Raw genomic sequence first — 12,650 nt, 5'->3', positions numbered from 1 at the left:
CTATGGGGTCTATATGGTATCGTGGCAGTATGGGGGTCCCTATGGTGGTCTATAGGGGCTCCCTATGGGGTCTATAGGGTATCGTGGCACCCTGGGGATCCCTATGGGGGTCTATAGGGTTCCCTATGGGGTCTATAGGGTGTTGTGGCACCCTGGGGGTCCCTATGGCATTCCCTATGGGGGTCTATAGGGGCTCCCTATGGTCTATAAGGCATTGTAACGCTATGGGGGTCGCTATGGGGGTCTATAGCGTCCCCCGGCCCTGCGAGGGGCGCCCTGAGGGTCCCCGCGGGGGCGGTGGCGGCTCCCGGCCCATCCCTATGGTGGGGGGGGCGGGGGCGGGTGTGTCTGCGGCTGGAGGACCCCGGCTCTATGGTCCGCGCTCAACTTCCGGTGCGGCCCCGGAAGTGACGCGCCGCCCCGGGGGCGGTTGCCGGAAGCGGCGGCGGCGGCGCTTCCGGGTGTGGCGGGGCCGGCGGCGGTTCCGGGTGCGCGGAGGTGAGTGAGGCCCCGCCCCCCGCCCCGCCCCCCCCGGACACCCGGGGCCCTTTGGGGGGGTGGGGGGTGGCCCCCGGGAGGGGGGTGACACACCCCGGTGACGTCCCGCCGGGTGTCCCCGGGCCCCTGCCGACGCCCTGCGAGGTGGCCCCGAGCCCCCCACGGGTGACGTCATCGGCGCCGTCCCCGCCACCCGCTGACGTCACGCGAGGTGTCCCCAACCTCTTGGTGGCTTCTCCACCCCACCTCGATGTCCCCAACCCTCGGTGATGCCCCAAAGGGCGCACCCGGCCCCCGGTGATGTCACCTGAGGTGCCCCCAACCCCTGGTGGCATCACAGAGAGTGTCCCCAACCCCTGGTGACATCCCATAAGGTGTCCCCAGCCCTTAGTGACATCACAGAGGGTGTCCTCAACCCCTGGTGACATCACACAGGGTGTCCCCAGTTCTTGGTGACATCCCATAAGGTGTCCCCAGCCCTTGGTGATGCCCTGGTGGCATCTCCAGACCACGTTGATATTGCCCACCCTATGGTGACATCCCATAAGGTGCCCCCAAGCCCTGGTGACATCACACAGGGTGTTGCCAACCCATGGGGACATCACATAGGGTGTCCCCAGGTCCTGGTCATTGCCCTGGTGGCATCTCCACCCCATGTTGATGTCCCCAGCTGTGTCCTTAACCCCCTGGTGATGTCCTCAGTGGTGTCCCCTGATCTTGGTGATACCCTGGTGGCATCTCCACCCCACATGGATGTCCCCAGCCCATGGTGACATCCCATAAGGTGTCCCCAGACCCTGGTGACACCCTCATCTCTTCTCCACCCCATGTTGATGTCCCCAGTCCCTGGTGACACAAGATGTCCCCAGCTTCTGGTGATCCCCTGGTGGCATCTCCACCCCACGTTGATGTCCCCAGCTGTGTCCTTAACGCCCCTGGTGATGCCCTCAGTGGCGTCCCATGAACCTGGTGATGCCCTGGTGGCTTCTCCACCCCCCGTTGATGTCGCCAGCCCCTGGTGACACCCCATAGGGTCTTCCCAGACCCCAGCAATGTCCCCTAAGGTGTGTCCACCCCCTGTCAATGTCCCCAGCCATGTTATGATCCTGGTGACACCCTGATGTCTTCTCCTGTCTGTCCCCAGCTGCGTCCTTAACCCCCCGGAGATGTCCTGCGGGGTGTCCCATGATCCTGGTGATGTCCTGGTGGCTTCTCCACCCCGTGTTGATGTCCCCAGCCCATGGTGACATCCCATAAGGTGTCTCCTCCACACCTCACTGGTGTCCCCAGCTGTGTCCTTAACTCCCCCTGGTGATGCCCTCAGTGGCGTCCCATGATCCCGGTGATGCCCTGGTGGCTTCTCCACCCTGCGTTGATGTCCCCGGTCTGTGGTGACACTCCATACAATGTCCCCAAACTCTATTGCTCCTCCCTCAGGTGTCTCCAGACCTTGCTGTGGCCCCCGGTGGCCACCATGGCGGAGGCCGTCCACTACATCCATCTCCAGAACTTCAGCCGCTCCCTCCTGGAGACCCTCAATGGCCAACGCTTGGGTGGCCACTTCTGCGATGTGACCGTTCGCATTCGCGAGGCCACCTTACGCGCCCACCGCTGCGTCCTGGCCGCCGGCAGCCCCTTCTTCCACGACAAACTCCTTTTGGGTCACTCGGCCATTGAGGTGCCACCAGTTGTCCCCAGCGGCGCCGTGCGTCAGCTGGTGGAGTTCATGTACAGCGGTTGCTTGGTGGTGGCCCAGTCGGAAGCTCTCCAGATCCTCACCGCTGCCTCCATCCTCCAGATCAAAACCGTCATCGACGAGTGCACCCAGATCATCTCCCAGAGCCGCGGGCCCAAGGTCCTGCCCCCGGCCCCTCCCCGGCCCCGCCCCGACCCCGCCCCAGCCGACACCCGCCACAAGCCACCGCTGGAGCCCGACCTCCGCTTCGGCCAACTGGAACCGGCGCCCAGTTGCCACAGCCGGAAGCAACGGCAACCGCTGCGGCTCCAGCTGCCGGTCAAGGAGGAGGAAGAGGAAGAGGAGGAGGAGGAGGAGGGGACGGCCACCGCTGTCACCGGGGAGGAAGGCTTCGCCGCCCCGCCCTTTGTCACCGAGGAGCCACCATTCTTTGGGGATGTCTTCACCGACGCCTTCCTGCCCCCTTGGCCCGGCGAGGACACTGGGGGCTTGGAGACGCCGGGGCGGGCGCCGGCATTCGGGGCCAAGGTGACAACGGGTGGCTTCGTGCCACCACCACCGCTCTACGAGGGCGGCACGGAGGGTGGTGTCCCCTCGGTCCCCGAGGTGGCCCAGGCCGGTCCCTCGCGGTGTCCTGAGCCCTCCTACCAGTGCAGTCACTGCCAGAAGACCTTCAGCTCCCGCAAGAACTACACTAAACACATGTTCATCCACTCTGGTGAGGGGACACGGAGGGGACATGCATGGCGGGGGGGACACATGGTGGGGACACAGGGACCACCCAGCTCACACGGGTCCCTTGTGGGGACAGGGGAGGTGGGGACATGGAAGGGCGGGGAAATGTTGGGGGGACATGGAAGTGGGGACACGTGGGGACGTTGGGACGGGGATGGTGATGGCGGTGACGTGTGGAGGGTTGGGGGCCCGTGTCACTCCATGTCAATCCACGTTGACACGCGTTGCTCTGGGTTGGTCCATGTTGACACGCGTTGCTCCACGTGATCAGTGTTGACCTGTGTCACTCTGTGGTGACCCGTGTCACTGTGTGGTGACCCACATCACTCTGTTGACCCGTGTTCATGAAGTGTTGACCCATGTCATTCCTGGTCAATCCGTATTGACACGTGTTGCTCTGTGTTGGTCCGTGTTGACACGCGTTGCTCCATGTGATCAGTGTCACTCTGTGTTGCCTCACATTGACCCATGTCACTACGTGCTGACTCACGTCAGTCTGTGGTGACCCATCTTGATCTAGCGTTGATCTATGTGTTGCCCCTCGTTGATCTGTGTTGCCTCGTGTTGACCCACGTTGACCTGCGCTGACCAATGTTGACCTGTGTTGATCCATGTTGACCCATGTTGATCAGTGTTGACCCATGTCACTCCATGTTGCTCCATTTTGACCCATGTAGACCTGTGTTGATCCATGTTGTCCCATGTTACTCTCTGTTGACCCATGTTGAGCCAGTGTTGACCCATTTTGACCCGTGTTGACTCATGCTGATCCGTGTCGCTTTCTTAATCCGGTGACCCATGTTGGTCCATGTTGCTCCATGTTGACCTGTGTTGATCTGCTGACCCATGTTGACCTGTGCCGACCGACGTTGATCCATGTTCACCTGTGGAACCATGTTGACCCATGTTGATCTGCGTTGACCCATGCTGCTCTGTGTTGCTCCATTCTGATCCATGTTAATCCATGTTCACCTGTGGATCCCTTTGACCCATGTTGGTCCATGTTCACCCATGTTGCTCCATGTTACCTGTGTTGACCCATGATGACCTGTGTCACTCCGTGTTGACCTGTGTTGTCTCACGTTGACCCGTGTCACTCCGTGTTGACCTGTGCTGACCCATGTCGACCCATTAACTTGTGTTGCTTCGTGTTCATCCATGTTGACCTGTATTGATCCATGTTGGCCCACGTTGGTCCATGTTGACCTGTATTGAACCGTGTTGACCCATGTCAACCTGTGTTGCCCCGTGTTGCCCTGTATTGATCCATGTTGACTCATGTTGACCCCTGTCAACCCGTGTTGCTTCACGTTGCTCCATGTTGACTTGAATTAATCCATGTTGACCCACGCTGATCCGTGTTGACCTGTATCGATCCGTGTTGACCTGTATCGGTCCATGTTGACCCATATCAACCTGTGTTGCTTCATGTTGCTCCGTCTTGACTTGTACTGATCCATGTTGACCCGTGTCAGCCTGTGTTACTCCATGTTGACCCGTATTGACCTATGTTGACTCATGCTGATCCATGTTGACCTGTACCGATCCATGTTGACCTGTATTGCTCCATGTTGACCCATGCTGATCCGTGTTGACCTGTATCGATCCATGTTGACCCATATCAACCTGTGTTGCTTCATGTTGCTCCGTCTTGACTTGTACTGATCCATGTTGACCCGTGTCAGCCTGTGTTGCTCCATGTTGACCTGTATTGCTCCATGTTGACCCACGCTGATCCGTGTTGACCTGTATTGCTCCATGTTGACCCACGCTGATCCGTGTTGACCTGTATCAATCCATGTTGTCCCACATTGGGCCGTGTTGACCTGCGTTGATCCGTGTTGACCCGTATTGATCCATGCTGACCCGCGTTGATCTGTCTTGACCTGTATTGATCCATGCTGACCCATATTGATCCATGTTGACTCACGGTTGTCTCTCTGTAGGCGAGAAGCCCCACCAGTGCTCTATCTGCTGGCGCTCCTTCTCTCTCCGTGACTACCTGCTGAAGCACATGGTGACCCACACGGGTGTCCGCGCCTTCCAGTGCGGCGTCTGCTGCAAACGCTTCACCCAGAAGAGCTCCCTCAACGTCCACATGCGCACCCACCGCCCCGAGCGCTTCCAGTGCCGCCTCTGCACCAAGGGCTTCTCCCACCGCACCCTCCTCGAGCGTCACGCCGCTGCCACCCACCCTGTGCCACCACCGGGGCCACCGCCGGGGCCGCCGCCGCCGCCGCCACCACCACCACCTGAAGCCGGGCTGGCAACGTGGCCAGGAGCTGAGGCTGCGGGTGCCGGCCCTGCTCACACGGCGTGAGGGTGCCCCTAGGGGGGTCCCTGTCACCCCCAAATTGCCGCGGGGGTGGGTTTGGGGGCTCCCCCGTGCCCATGGATGAGCCCCTGGGGCTGTTTGAGCACCCCGGGGGGAAACCTGGAGGACTTTGACTCCACCCCAGCCATGGGTTCGATGCCCTGGATGGACAGATGGAAGGAGATGGGGTCTGTCCTGCTTGTCCCCTCCCGGTGACGTGGTTTTTGTCCCCCCAGACCGCGGTGGTGGGGGCAGTTCAACGGACTCGGTGGCACCGGTGGGCGGTGACAATCAACACGCGGGTTTAAGGATGGTTTTAGTGCCGTTATGGCGATTTTTTTCCCTAAAAATTCCCCCCCCTCCTCACTGCTTGCCCACGTGCCATCTCACTGACTGAATGGTGGGGGCCAACCGTGGGCACGTGGCCACCACGGAAGGGCCACAGTAGCTGTTGGACACATCATGGGACCTCCCTGAGTCTTTGTGATGACAGTGGGTGCCAATGGGACCAAACTATGTCCCCGTAGCCACCATTAAAGGGCTGCGGTAGCCATTGGCCACTTCATGGGACCTCACCAAGTCTTTGTATTGACAATGGGCACCAGTGGAGCCAAACCACATCTCTGTGGCCACCACAGAAGGGCTGTAGTTGCCATTGGCCAAGTCACAGACCCCTCCCAAGTCCTTGATGGACACCAAAAAGGCCAAACAACATCACCATGGCTACCACAGAAGGGCTGTGGTAGCCATTGGCCACATCATGAGTCCTCCCCAAGTCTTTGTGTCCACATTTGTCCCCAGTCCCATGGCCTTTTGCCTACATGGGTTCCCCACAAGCCAACAATAGGCATTAATGGAGCCAAACCATGTCCCCAGGGCCACCACAGAAAGGTCATAGAGTCATTGGCCACATCATGGGTCTTCCCCAGGTTGTTTACATCGACGATGAGTGCCAGTGGGCCACACTACGTCCCCGTGGCCCCCACAGAAGGGCTGTAGAAGCCACTGACCATGTCATGGGTCCTCCATGAAGCCTCCTGTTGACAATGGCCACCAGCAGGGCAAACCATGTCCCCATGGTTACCACAGAATGACCATGCTATGGTCCTCCATGAATCTTCCTGTTGACGGTGGCCACCAGCAGGGCAAACCATGTCCCCATGGCTACCACAGAATGACCATGCTATATTCCACCGCCATGAATCTTCCTGTTGACGATGGCCACCAGCAGGGCAAACCATATCCCCGTGGCCACCACAGAAGAGCTGTAGCAGCCACTGACCACATCACGGGTCCTCTATGAATCTTCCTGTTGACGATGGCTACCAGCAGGGCAAACTGCTTCTCCAGGGCCACCACAGACACCACCATCTGTTCTGTCACCTCCTCCCCTCACCTTGGGGAGCTGCTCAGAGCCCCCGCTGCACCGCCAGGGCTGGCCGGGGCCCTCGCTCAGCCACGTGGAGGCGCCGGTGCCGAGCGAGGTGGGAACCGCGGCTGAAGGTCTTGGTACAGTCAGGACAGCGGTAGGGCTTCTCGCCAGTGTGGGTGCGTTGGTGCTCCAGGAGATGGGCGCTCTCGCCGAAGCGTTTGCCGCACTGGCCGCACTGGAAGGGCTTCTGGCCGCTGTGGAGACGGCGGTGGCGGTTGAGGTTGGAGCTCCAGCCGAAACGTTTGCCGCAAGCACCGCACTGGTAGGGTTTCTCGCCGGTGTGAGTGCGCTGGTGCTGCAGGAGGTTGGAGTTTTGGGTGAAGCTCTTGGCGCAGGCCCCACACTTGTAGGGCTTCTCGCCCGTGTGGGTGCCCAAGTGTCGCATCAGGTGCGAGCTCTGCCCAAAGGCCTTGCCGCATTCGGTGCACTTGTAGGGTTTCCGGGTACCTGCGGGGGACGTGGGGGGCAGCCCCCAGGGCCAGCCCAGCCCGGGTGACGGGGGCAGTGGTGGTGACGTCACCAGGCTCTCAGAAGTGTCCGTCTCTGGGGACTTCACGGTGCCTGTGGGGACACGGAGACAGGCGTCGCCCTGGAGATCCCTAATTGCCCTCCCTGAGCTTCCTAATTGCCCCCCAGTATCCCAGCTTGATCCCTGGAATTTCCAAATTGCCCCTCAGCTCTCAAATCACCCCCTCACTGCCCAACCCCCCCTGCCCCCGATCTCCCAAATTGCCTCCCAAGCCACCTGGTGCCCTCTCAGACCCAAATCCCATGATGCTTTGTGGTGCCCCCCCCCCCCGGTACCCCCTCCCCGGCTGGGCTCACCTCCGTGGGCACTGGGTAACGTCCCGCTGTCCCCATCACCAGGCGGCTCCTCCATGGCCTGTGGGAGACACGGGGTGGGGGGTGTGAAAACGTGGGGTGGGGGATAAGCACCCACCTACACCCCCCTAAAGAGGCATCCAGGGTGCAGGGCAGGGTGGGGGGCACCCTCTGCCAGGGCTGGAGAGACTGGGGGGAGCCCTGGGTGGGCTGGTGGGGGGGGAACTGGGAAGACTGGGGGGGTGGATAAAGGTGGAGGTGGGACGGGGCGGGGGGGGCACCGAGGGTGAAGGGTGGGCAAAGGGGGTCAGCGTGGAGGAGGGGGAGCAAGGTGGCATCGGGGGCCCCCTGCGGGGGTGTCCCGGCACCAGGGGGAGCCCAGAAAAGGGAAGGGCACCGGGGACAGGGCGGCACCGGGACTTGGAGGGGGGGGGGGCAGCGGCGAGGGGCAGGGGGGTTCCGGTGTCCGTCCCCCCCCCCCCCACCTCACCGGAGCACCGCAGAACCACCACCGCCCCCGCGCCCCCGGAAGCGCTCGGGGACCGCCAGGGGCCGCTCTGTGCCGCTCGGAGGACCGCGACTCGATGGTGCCCCCCCCTCCCCCCCCCCCCTACACCCGCGGCGGGGGGACACACTTTTCCCCATTTCGGCAGGTTTTTGCCTCAGTTTGGGGCCTCATCCTGTGTCCCCCATCCCCGAGGAAGGGAGGGGTGGAGTTAAGGGGACAGGGAAAGGGGAGCTCCAGGTCCCAGGGGCTGCAGGGTGCGGCGGCAGAGGTGAATTTGGGGACACAGATGGGGGGCAGAGCTGAATTCAGGGGTCCCCAAGGTGACTCGTGTCCCCATCGGTGGGTGACAAGGGTGGAGCGCTGGCAGTGGCTCCCCGACGTCCCCATGGCAACGAGCAGAGCTAAGGTCATTCCCGATGTCTGGATTTTGGGGTCCTTTGGGGCTCGTGATGACGGATTGGGTGACATTTAGCACCCTTTTTAATGTCCCCAAGGGCTACTTGTGTCCCCACCAGTGGGTGACAAGGCCGGAGCGCTGGCAGTGGCTTCCCGATGTCCCCATGGTGACGGGCAGAGCTAAGGCCATTCCCGATGTCCCTGTTTCAGGGTCCTTTGGGGGTCCTGGTGATGGATTCAGTGACACCCGGTGCACAAAGGTCTTACCGCAGTCCCCGCAGCGGTGGCACTCCGGTGACGGCGGGGAGGTGGGGACACCTGGCTGGTGGCAGGTGGCATCGGGGAGTGGTAGCACCAGGGGTGGTTGCAGGGGGGTGGGGGCTGTGGAGAGAGGGGAGAGTGAGGGGGCGGCAGGGTGTGGGGACACTGGGGACATGTGGAGGGACATGGTGGACACAGAGGGACACACCGTGTGACATAGGGGACACACAGAGGGAAATGCTGTGTGACATGGGGGACACGTGGTGTGACATGGGGGACACAGAGGAACACACTGTGGGACACGGGGGACATGTGGAGGGACATGGAGGACATGAGGAGGGACATGGAGGACAGGCAGTGTGACATGGGGGACACAGAGGGACACGTGGTATGACATGGGGGACATGTGGGGGGACATGGGGGACATGCAGAGGGACACATGGAGGGACATGGTGGACGGGGAGGGACATGGGGGACACAGAGGGACACGCAGTGTGACGTGGGACACACAAAAGGACATGAGGGACGTGCAGAGGGACACGGGGGACATTCAAGAGTGACATGGGGATGTAGGGGGACCCGTGGTGTGATATGGGGGACACATGAAGGGGCATGGGGGGCATGTGGCGTGACATGGGGACATGGGAGGACATGCAGTGTGACATGGGGGACACGTGGAGGGACATAAGGGATACATGGAGGGACATGCGATGTGACGTGAGGGACATGCGGAGGGACACAGGGACGTGGGGGGACACAAGGACACGGGGACATTGGAAGTGACACAGAGACCCATGCGGAGTGACATGGGGGGACATTTGGAGTGAGATGAGGACGGGGGGGACACATGGAGGGACATGGGGGGACATGTGAAGGGACATGTGGAAGCACATAGTGGGGACACAAAGGGACACCAGGGGATGTGAAGGGATCTGGGGACACACAGAGAGATGTAGTGGGGACACAGGGGGGTCCTGGGGGACACTGAGGGACACGGGGGCATATTGAGGGGGACCCGAGGACCTGCAGGGGACATGGAGGGGACCCAGGGGACATTGAGGGACCTGGGGACATGGAGGGGGACAGGAGGGGACTCAGGAGGGTGCAGGGGGACATGGGGGACACAGAGGGACCCGAGGGGACACAGGGGGACATGGGGGGACACGAGGTGACACAGGGGGACATGGGTGCTCACCGGGGGGTACGTGGGGGGGACATTGCCCCCGGGGCAACCGGCGCCCAGGGGCCCTCGGCCAGGAACATGGTGCCTGAGGGGACAGGGACACCACTGTCAGCCAGTGCTCCCAGTAACTCCCAGTGCCCTCCCACTAACACCCCCAGTAACACCCAGTGCCCTCCCAGTAAACCTCAGTGCTCTCCCAGTGCATTCTGTGGCTCCCCATAGCGTTCCCAGTAACCACCAGTGCCTCCCAAGAGCTCCAAGTAACATCCCAGTGATCCTGGTTTCCCCCAGCCGACCTTCCCAGTAATAACTCAGTTCTGGGGCTCCTACTGCTCCCAGTAACCCTCCCAGCACCCCCAGTAACACCCAGTAATCCCAATAACCTCCCCAGTGCTCCCAGCTCTGCTCCCCAGCACTCCCAGTAACCTCCTGGTGGCCCCCAATGTCCACCCCACCAGCCTTCCCAGATCTCCCAGTGCCTCCCCAGCACTTCCAGTCCCCATTTAGTGCTCCCAGTTCTGTCCCCCAGCTCTCCCAGTCCCCCCCCAGCACTGCCAGTAACCCCCTGCTGCCCCCCCACGTCCACTCCAACAACCTCGCCGGCACTCCCCACTTAGGGCTCCCAGTCCCTCCCCAGTGCTCCCAGTTCTGTCCCCCGTCAATCCCAGTCCCCCTCAGTACTCTCAGTAACCCCCTGGTGCCCCCTCAGTCCAACCCCCCAGCCCCCCCAGTCCCCACTTAGTGTTCCCAGCTCCCCCCCAGTGCTCCCAGTAATTCCCTGGTACCCCGCCATGCCCACTCCCCAGCCTCCCCAGCGCTCCCAGTCCTTCCACAGTGCTCCCAGTTCCCACTTAGTGCTCCCAGTCCCGCCATCCAGCACTCCCAGTAACCCCATGGTGCGCCGCCGTGTCCACCCCCCCAGCCTCCCCAGCACTCCCAGTCCCTCCCCAGTGCTCCCAGTTCCTCCTCATCGCTCCCAGGACCTTGGGCGGGCTCTACCCTGAGCCAGGCCAAGCTGGCGGCAGCGGTGGAAAAGGAGGGGGTCGAGTGGACGTGCCCCACTCATGCTGGGGGCCCTGTCACAGGTGTTCCCACCCCATGCCAGCACCCGAGGGACACACAGGGGGTAAATGTCCCCCTCCCTGGGATGTATCACCAACCAAGGGTGTCCCCACCCCAGGGTGGGAAATGATGTGGTGGCTCAGCACCCATAAGTGTCCCCCTCATCCTCCCCCAGTAGCTCCCAGTTGGGTGTCACATCCTCGTTGGTGTGCAGTGGGGACACCCATGGGTGACACAGGAGCCGGGGAGACTTGGGGGGTCCCACTGGGCCCCCACAGTGGGGAGGGGGAGACCCCCCTCCCTTTGTGAACTGGGAATGGAGCAGGGAGACCCCAAACTGGGAGAGGGGCTCCCAAACTGGGAACAGAGGGGGTGTGAAATGGGACACACCCTCCCCTGCCCCGAACTAGCAGTGGGAACCCCCCTCAAACTGAGAATGGGGGAGGGGGTGTGTGGCTATCCCCCCGAAACTGGGAATAGGGGAGGGAGATAAACCTGCAAACTGGGAATCGGGGAATGGGAATCCCACCCCCCCAAACTGGGAATGGGTGAGAGGATTAAATCACTCTAACTGGGAATAGGGAACTGGGAATTGCCCCCAAACTGGGAATGGGGGAGGGGAATAGACCTCCCTCCAAAAATGGCAAGAGGAGGCTGGCTGGGGGGAACCCCCCAAACTGGGAATGGGGGAGGGGAGAAGGACTCTAACTGGTTTTAGGGTGCAAAACCCCCTTGAGTTTTGGGGGTCCCCCCCCCAATCCCTCTGGCTGATCATTAAAACAGACCAAAATTTGGGTGCTTTTGGGGGGGATAGGAGACATTTACCCCCATGGATAGTGAGGGTAGCCCCAGTTTGGTCCAGTTTGCCCTCAATCCGCCACACTGCTCGCCCCCAAACACCTGTACAACCCCCCCAGCAACTTTCACCCAGCACCGGCTTCAAATCGTCCCCTTGAACGGCAAGATGAAGTATTTTTAAGGTGTTTTTACTCACTTGCACATGGCTCTGAGGACCACAAAGTCCCTTTGGAGACCCTCAGGCTTCTCCTCTGGGGGTGAAACCGGGCATTAAACCGCCTGAGAAGCAAAAACATGGGGCAGAGAGTGAGATGGGGGCGTGGAGGGAAGCACAGAAGGTTTGGGGGTAGTGCGGGGGGGTGGTGGGATGGGGTCATCGGGGTAGGATGGGGGGAGCTGAGGGGCTGGCCAGGCACGGTCGAGGGCTAGCTTCGAGGGAGGGCGGTGGTTTCGGGGTGACACCAGGGACTTGAACCCAGGCCCGGCTCGCACCACAAGCCAAGGGCAGGTTCGAGCCCACAGCCAGCTTGTAGCCAAGGCCTCGACCCAGGCCCAAGGCCCAGGCCCAAGGCCAGCCCAGAGACGGGGCTGAGCTCCATCCCCAGGCTGACAGCCAAGCCTTGCCCCATCTGGAACCACATCCAGGCCTAGCCCTAAGTCCCATCTAGAACCAGCCCGAGGCCCCAACAGGCCCCGCCCGAGGCCCCGTCCAGGCCTTGCCCCAGGCCCACCCAGCCCTGGGCCGCCATCGACACCTAGTCGCATCATTCCCCCATCCCAGCCTTGCCCCTTCGCCTCGGGCAGACCCCGTCGGGACGGAGCCGCCTCCATCCCCCCCCGCTTCCCCCGTCCCACCGCGGCCGAACCGGAGTGACTCCGGACCGGCTCTAGGGATGCTGAAGTACTCGCAAAGCTGATTGGTTCGCTCAGCTGTCGGTCAGGGAC

At 61.8% G+C, this 12,650-nt stretch overlaps 2 protein-coding genes across 3 annotated transcripts; one reads left to right on the top strand and one right to left on the bottom strand.

The window, feature by feature from the left end:
• Window positions 1–418: 418 nt before the first annotated feature.
• Window positions 419–5,807, top strand: ZBTB45 (zinc finger and BTB domain containing 45). The gene is made up of 3 exons (XM_074567521.1): window positions 419–498; window positions 1,936–2,912; window positions 4,876–5,807. Exons 2-3 carry the CDS (start codon window positions 1,973–1,975, stop codon window positions 5,247–5,249), a joined length of 1,314 nt encoding a protein of 437 aa, XP_074423622.1. The 5' UTR covers window positions 419–498; window positions 1,936–1,972; the 3' UTR covers window positions 5,250–5,807.
• Window positions 5,562–12,612, bottom strand: LOC141735072 (uncharacterized). Of its 2 annotated transcripts, none has more exons than XM_074567526.1 (6): window positions 12,572–12,612; window positions 11,902–11,984; window positions 9,858–9,930; window positions 8,669–8,782; window positions 7,501–7,558; window positions 5,562–7,236 (listed from the first exon to the last, which is right to left on the bottom strand). In XM_074567526.1, exons 2-6 carry the CDS (start codon window positions 11,907–11,909, stop codon window positions 6,653–6,655), a joined length of 837 nt encoding a protein of 278 aa, XP_074423627.1. In that variant the 5' UTR covers window positions 11,910–11,984; window positions 12,572–12,612; the 3' UTR covers window positions 5,562–6,652. The 2 variants fall into 2 exon arrangements, with proteins under 2 accessions (XP_074423627.1, XP_074423628.1); XM_074567527.1 differs by having other exon boundaries at window positions 12,512–12,572.
• Between the last annotated feature and the right edge of the window lie 38 nt (window positions 12,613–12,650).

Source organism: Larus michahellis, chromosome 28 (assembly GCF_964199755.1).
Source record: "Larus michahellis chromosome 28, bLarMic1.1, whole genome shotgun sequence".
NCBI classification, from domain to species: Eukaryota; Metazoa; Chordata; class Aves; order Charadriiformes; family Laridae; genus Larus; species Larus michahellis.
The sequence above is the reverse complement of the archived record's forward strand: the minus strand, read 5'-3'. Positions and strand labels throughout refer to the sequence as shown.

Excerpts from the sequence above, each read along its gene's own strand:
- LOC141735072 (XM_074567526.1), bottom strand. Across the intron at positions 8,783-9,857 it reads TCCCCCCCACGTACCCCCCG|CCCCCACCCCCCTGCAACCA; the intron begins GTGAGCACCCAT and ends CTCTCTCCACAG. Across the intron at positions 7,559-8,668 it reads CCACCGCTGCGGGGACTGCG|GCCATGGAGGAGCCGCCTGG; the intron begins GTAAGACCTTTG and ends TGTCTCCCACAG.
- ZBTB45 (XM_074567521.1), top strand. The coding sequence starts at position 1,973 with ATGGCGGAGGCCGTCCACTACATCCATCTCCAGAACTTCAGCCGCTCC. Across the intron at positions 2,913-4,875 it reads ACACATGTTCATCCACTCTG|GCGAGAAGCCCCACCAGTGC; the intron begins GTGAGGGGACAC and ends GTCTCTCTGTAG.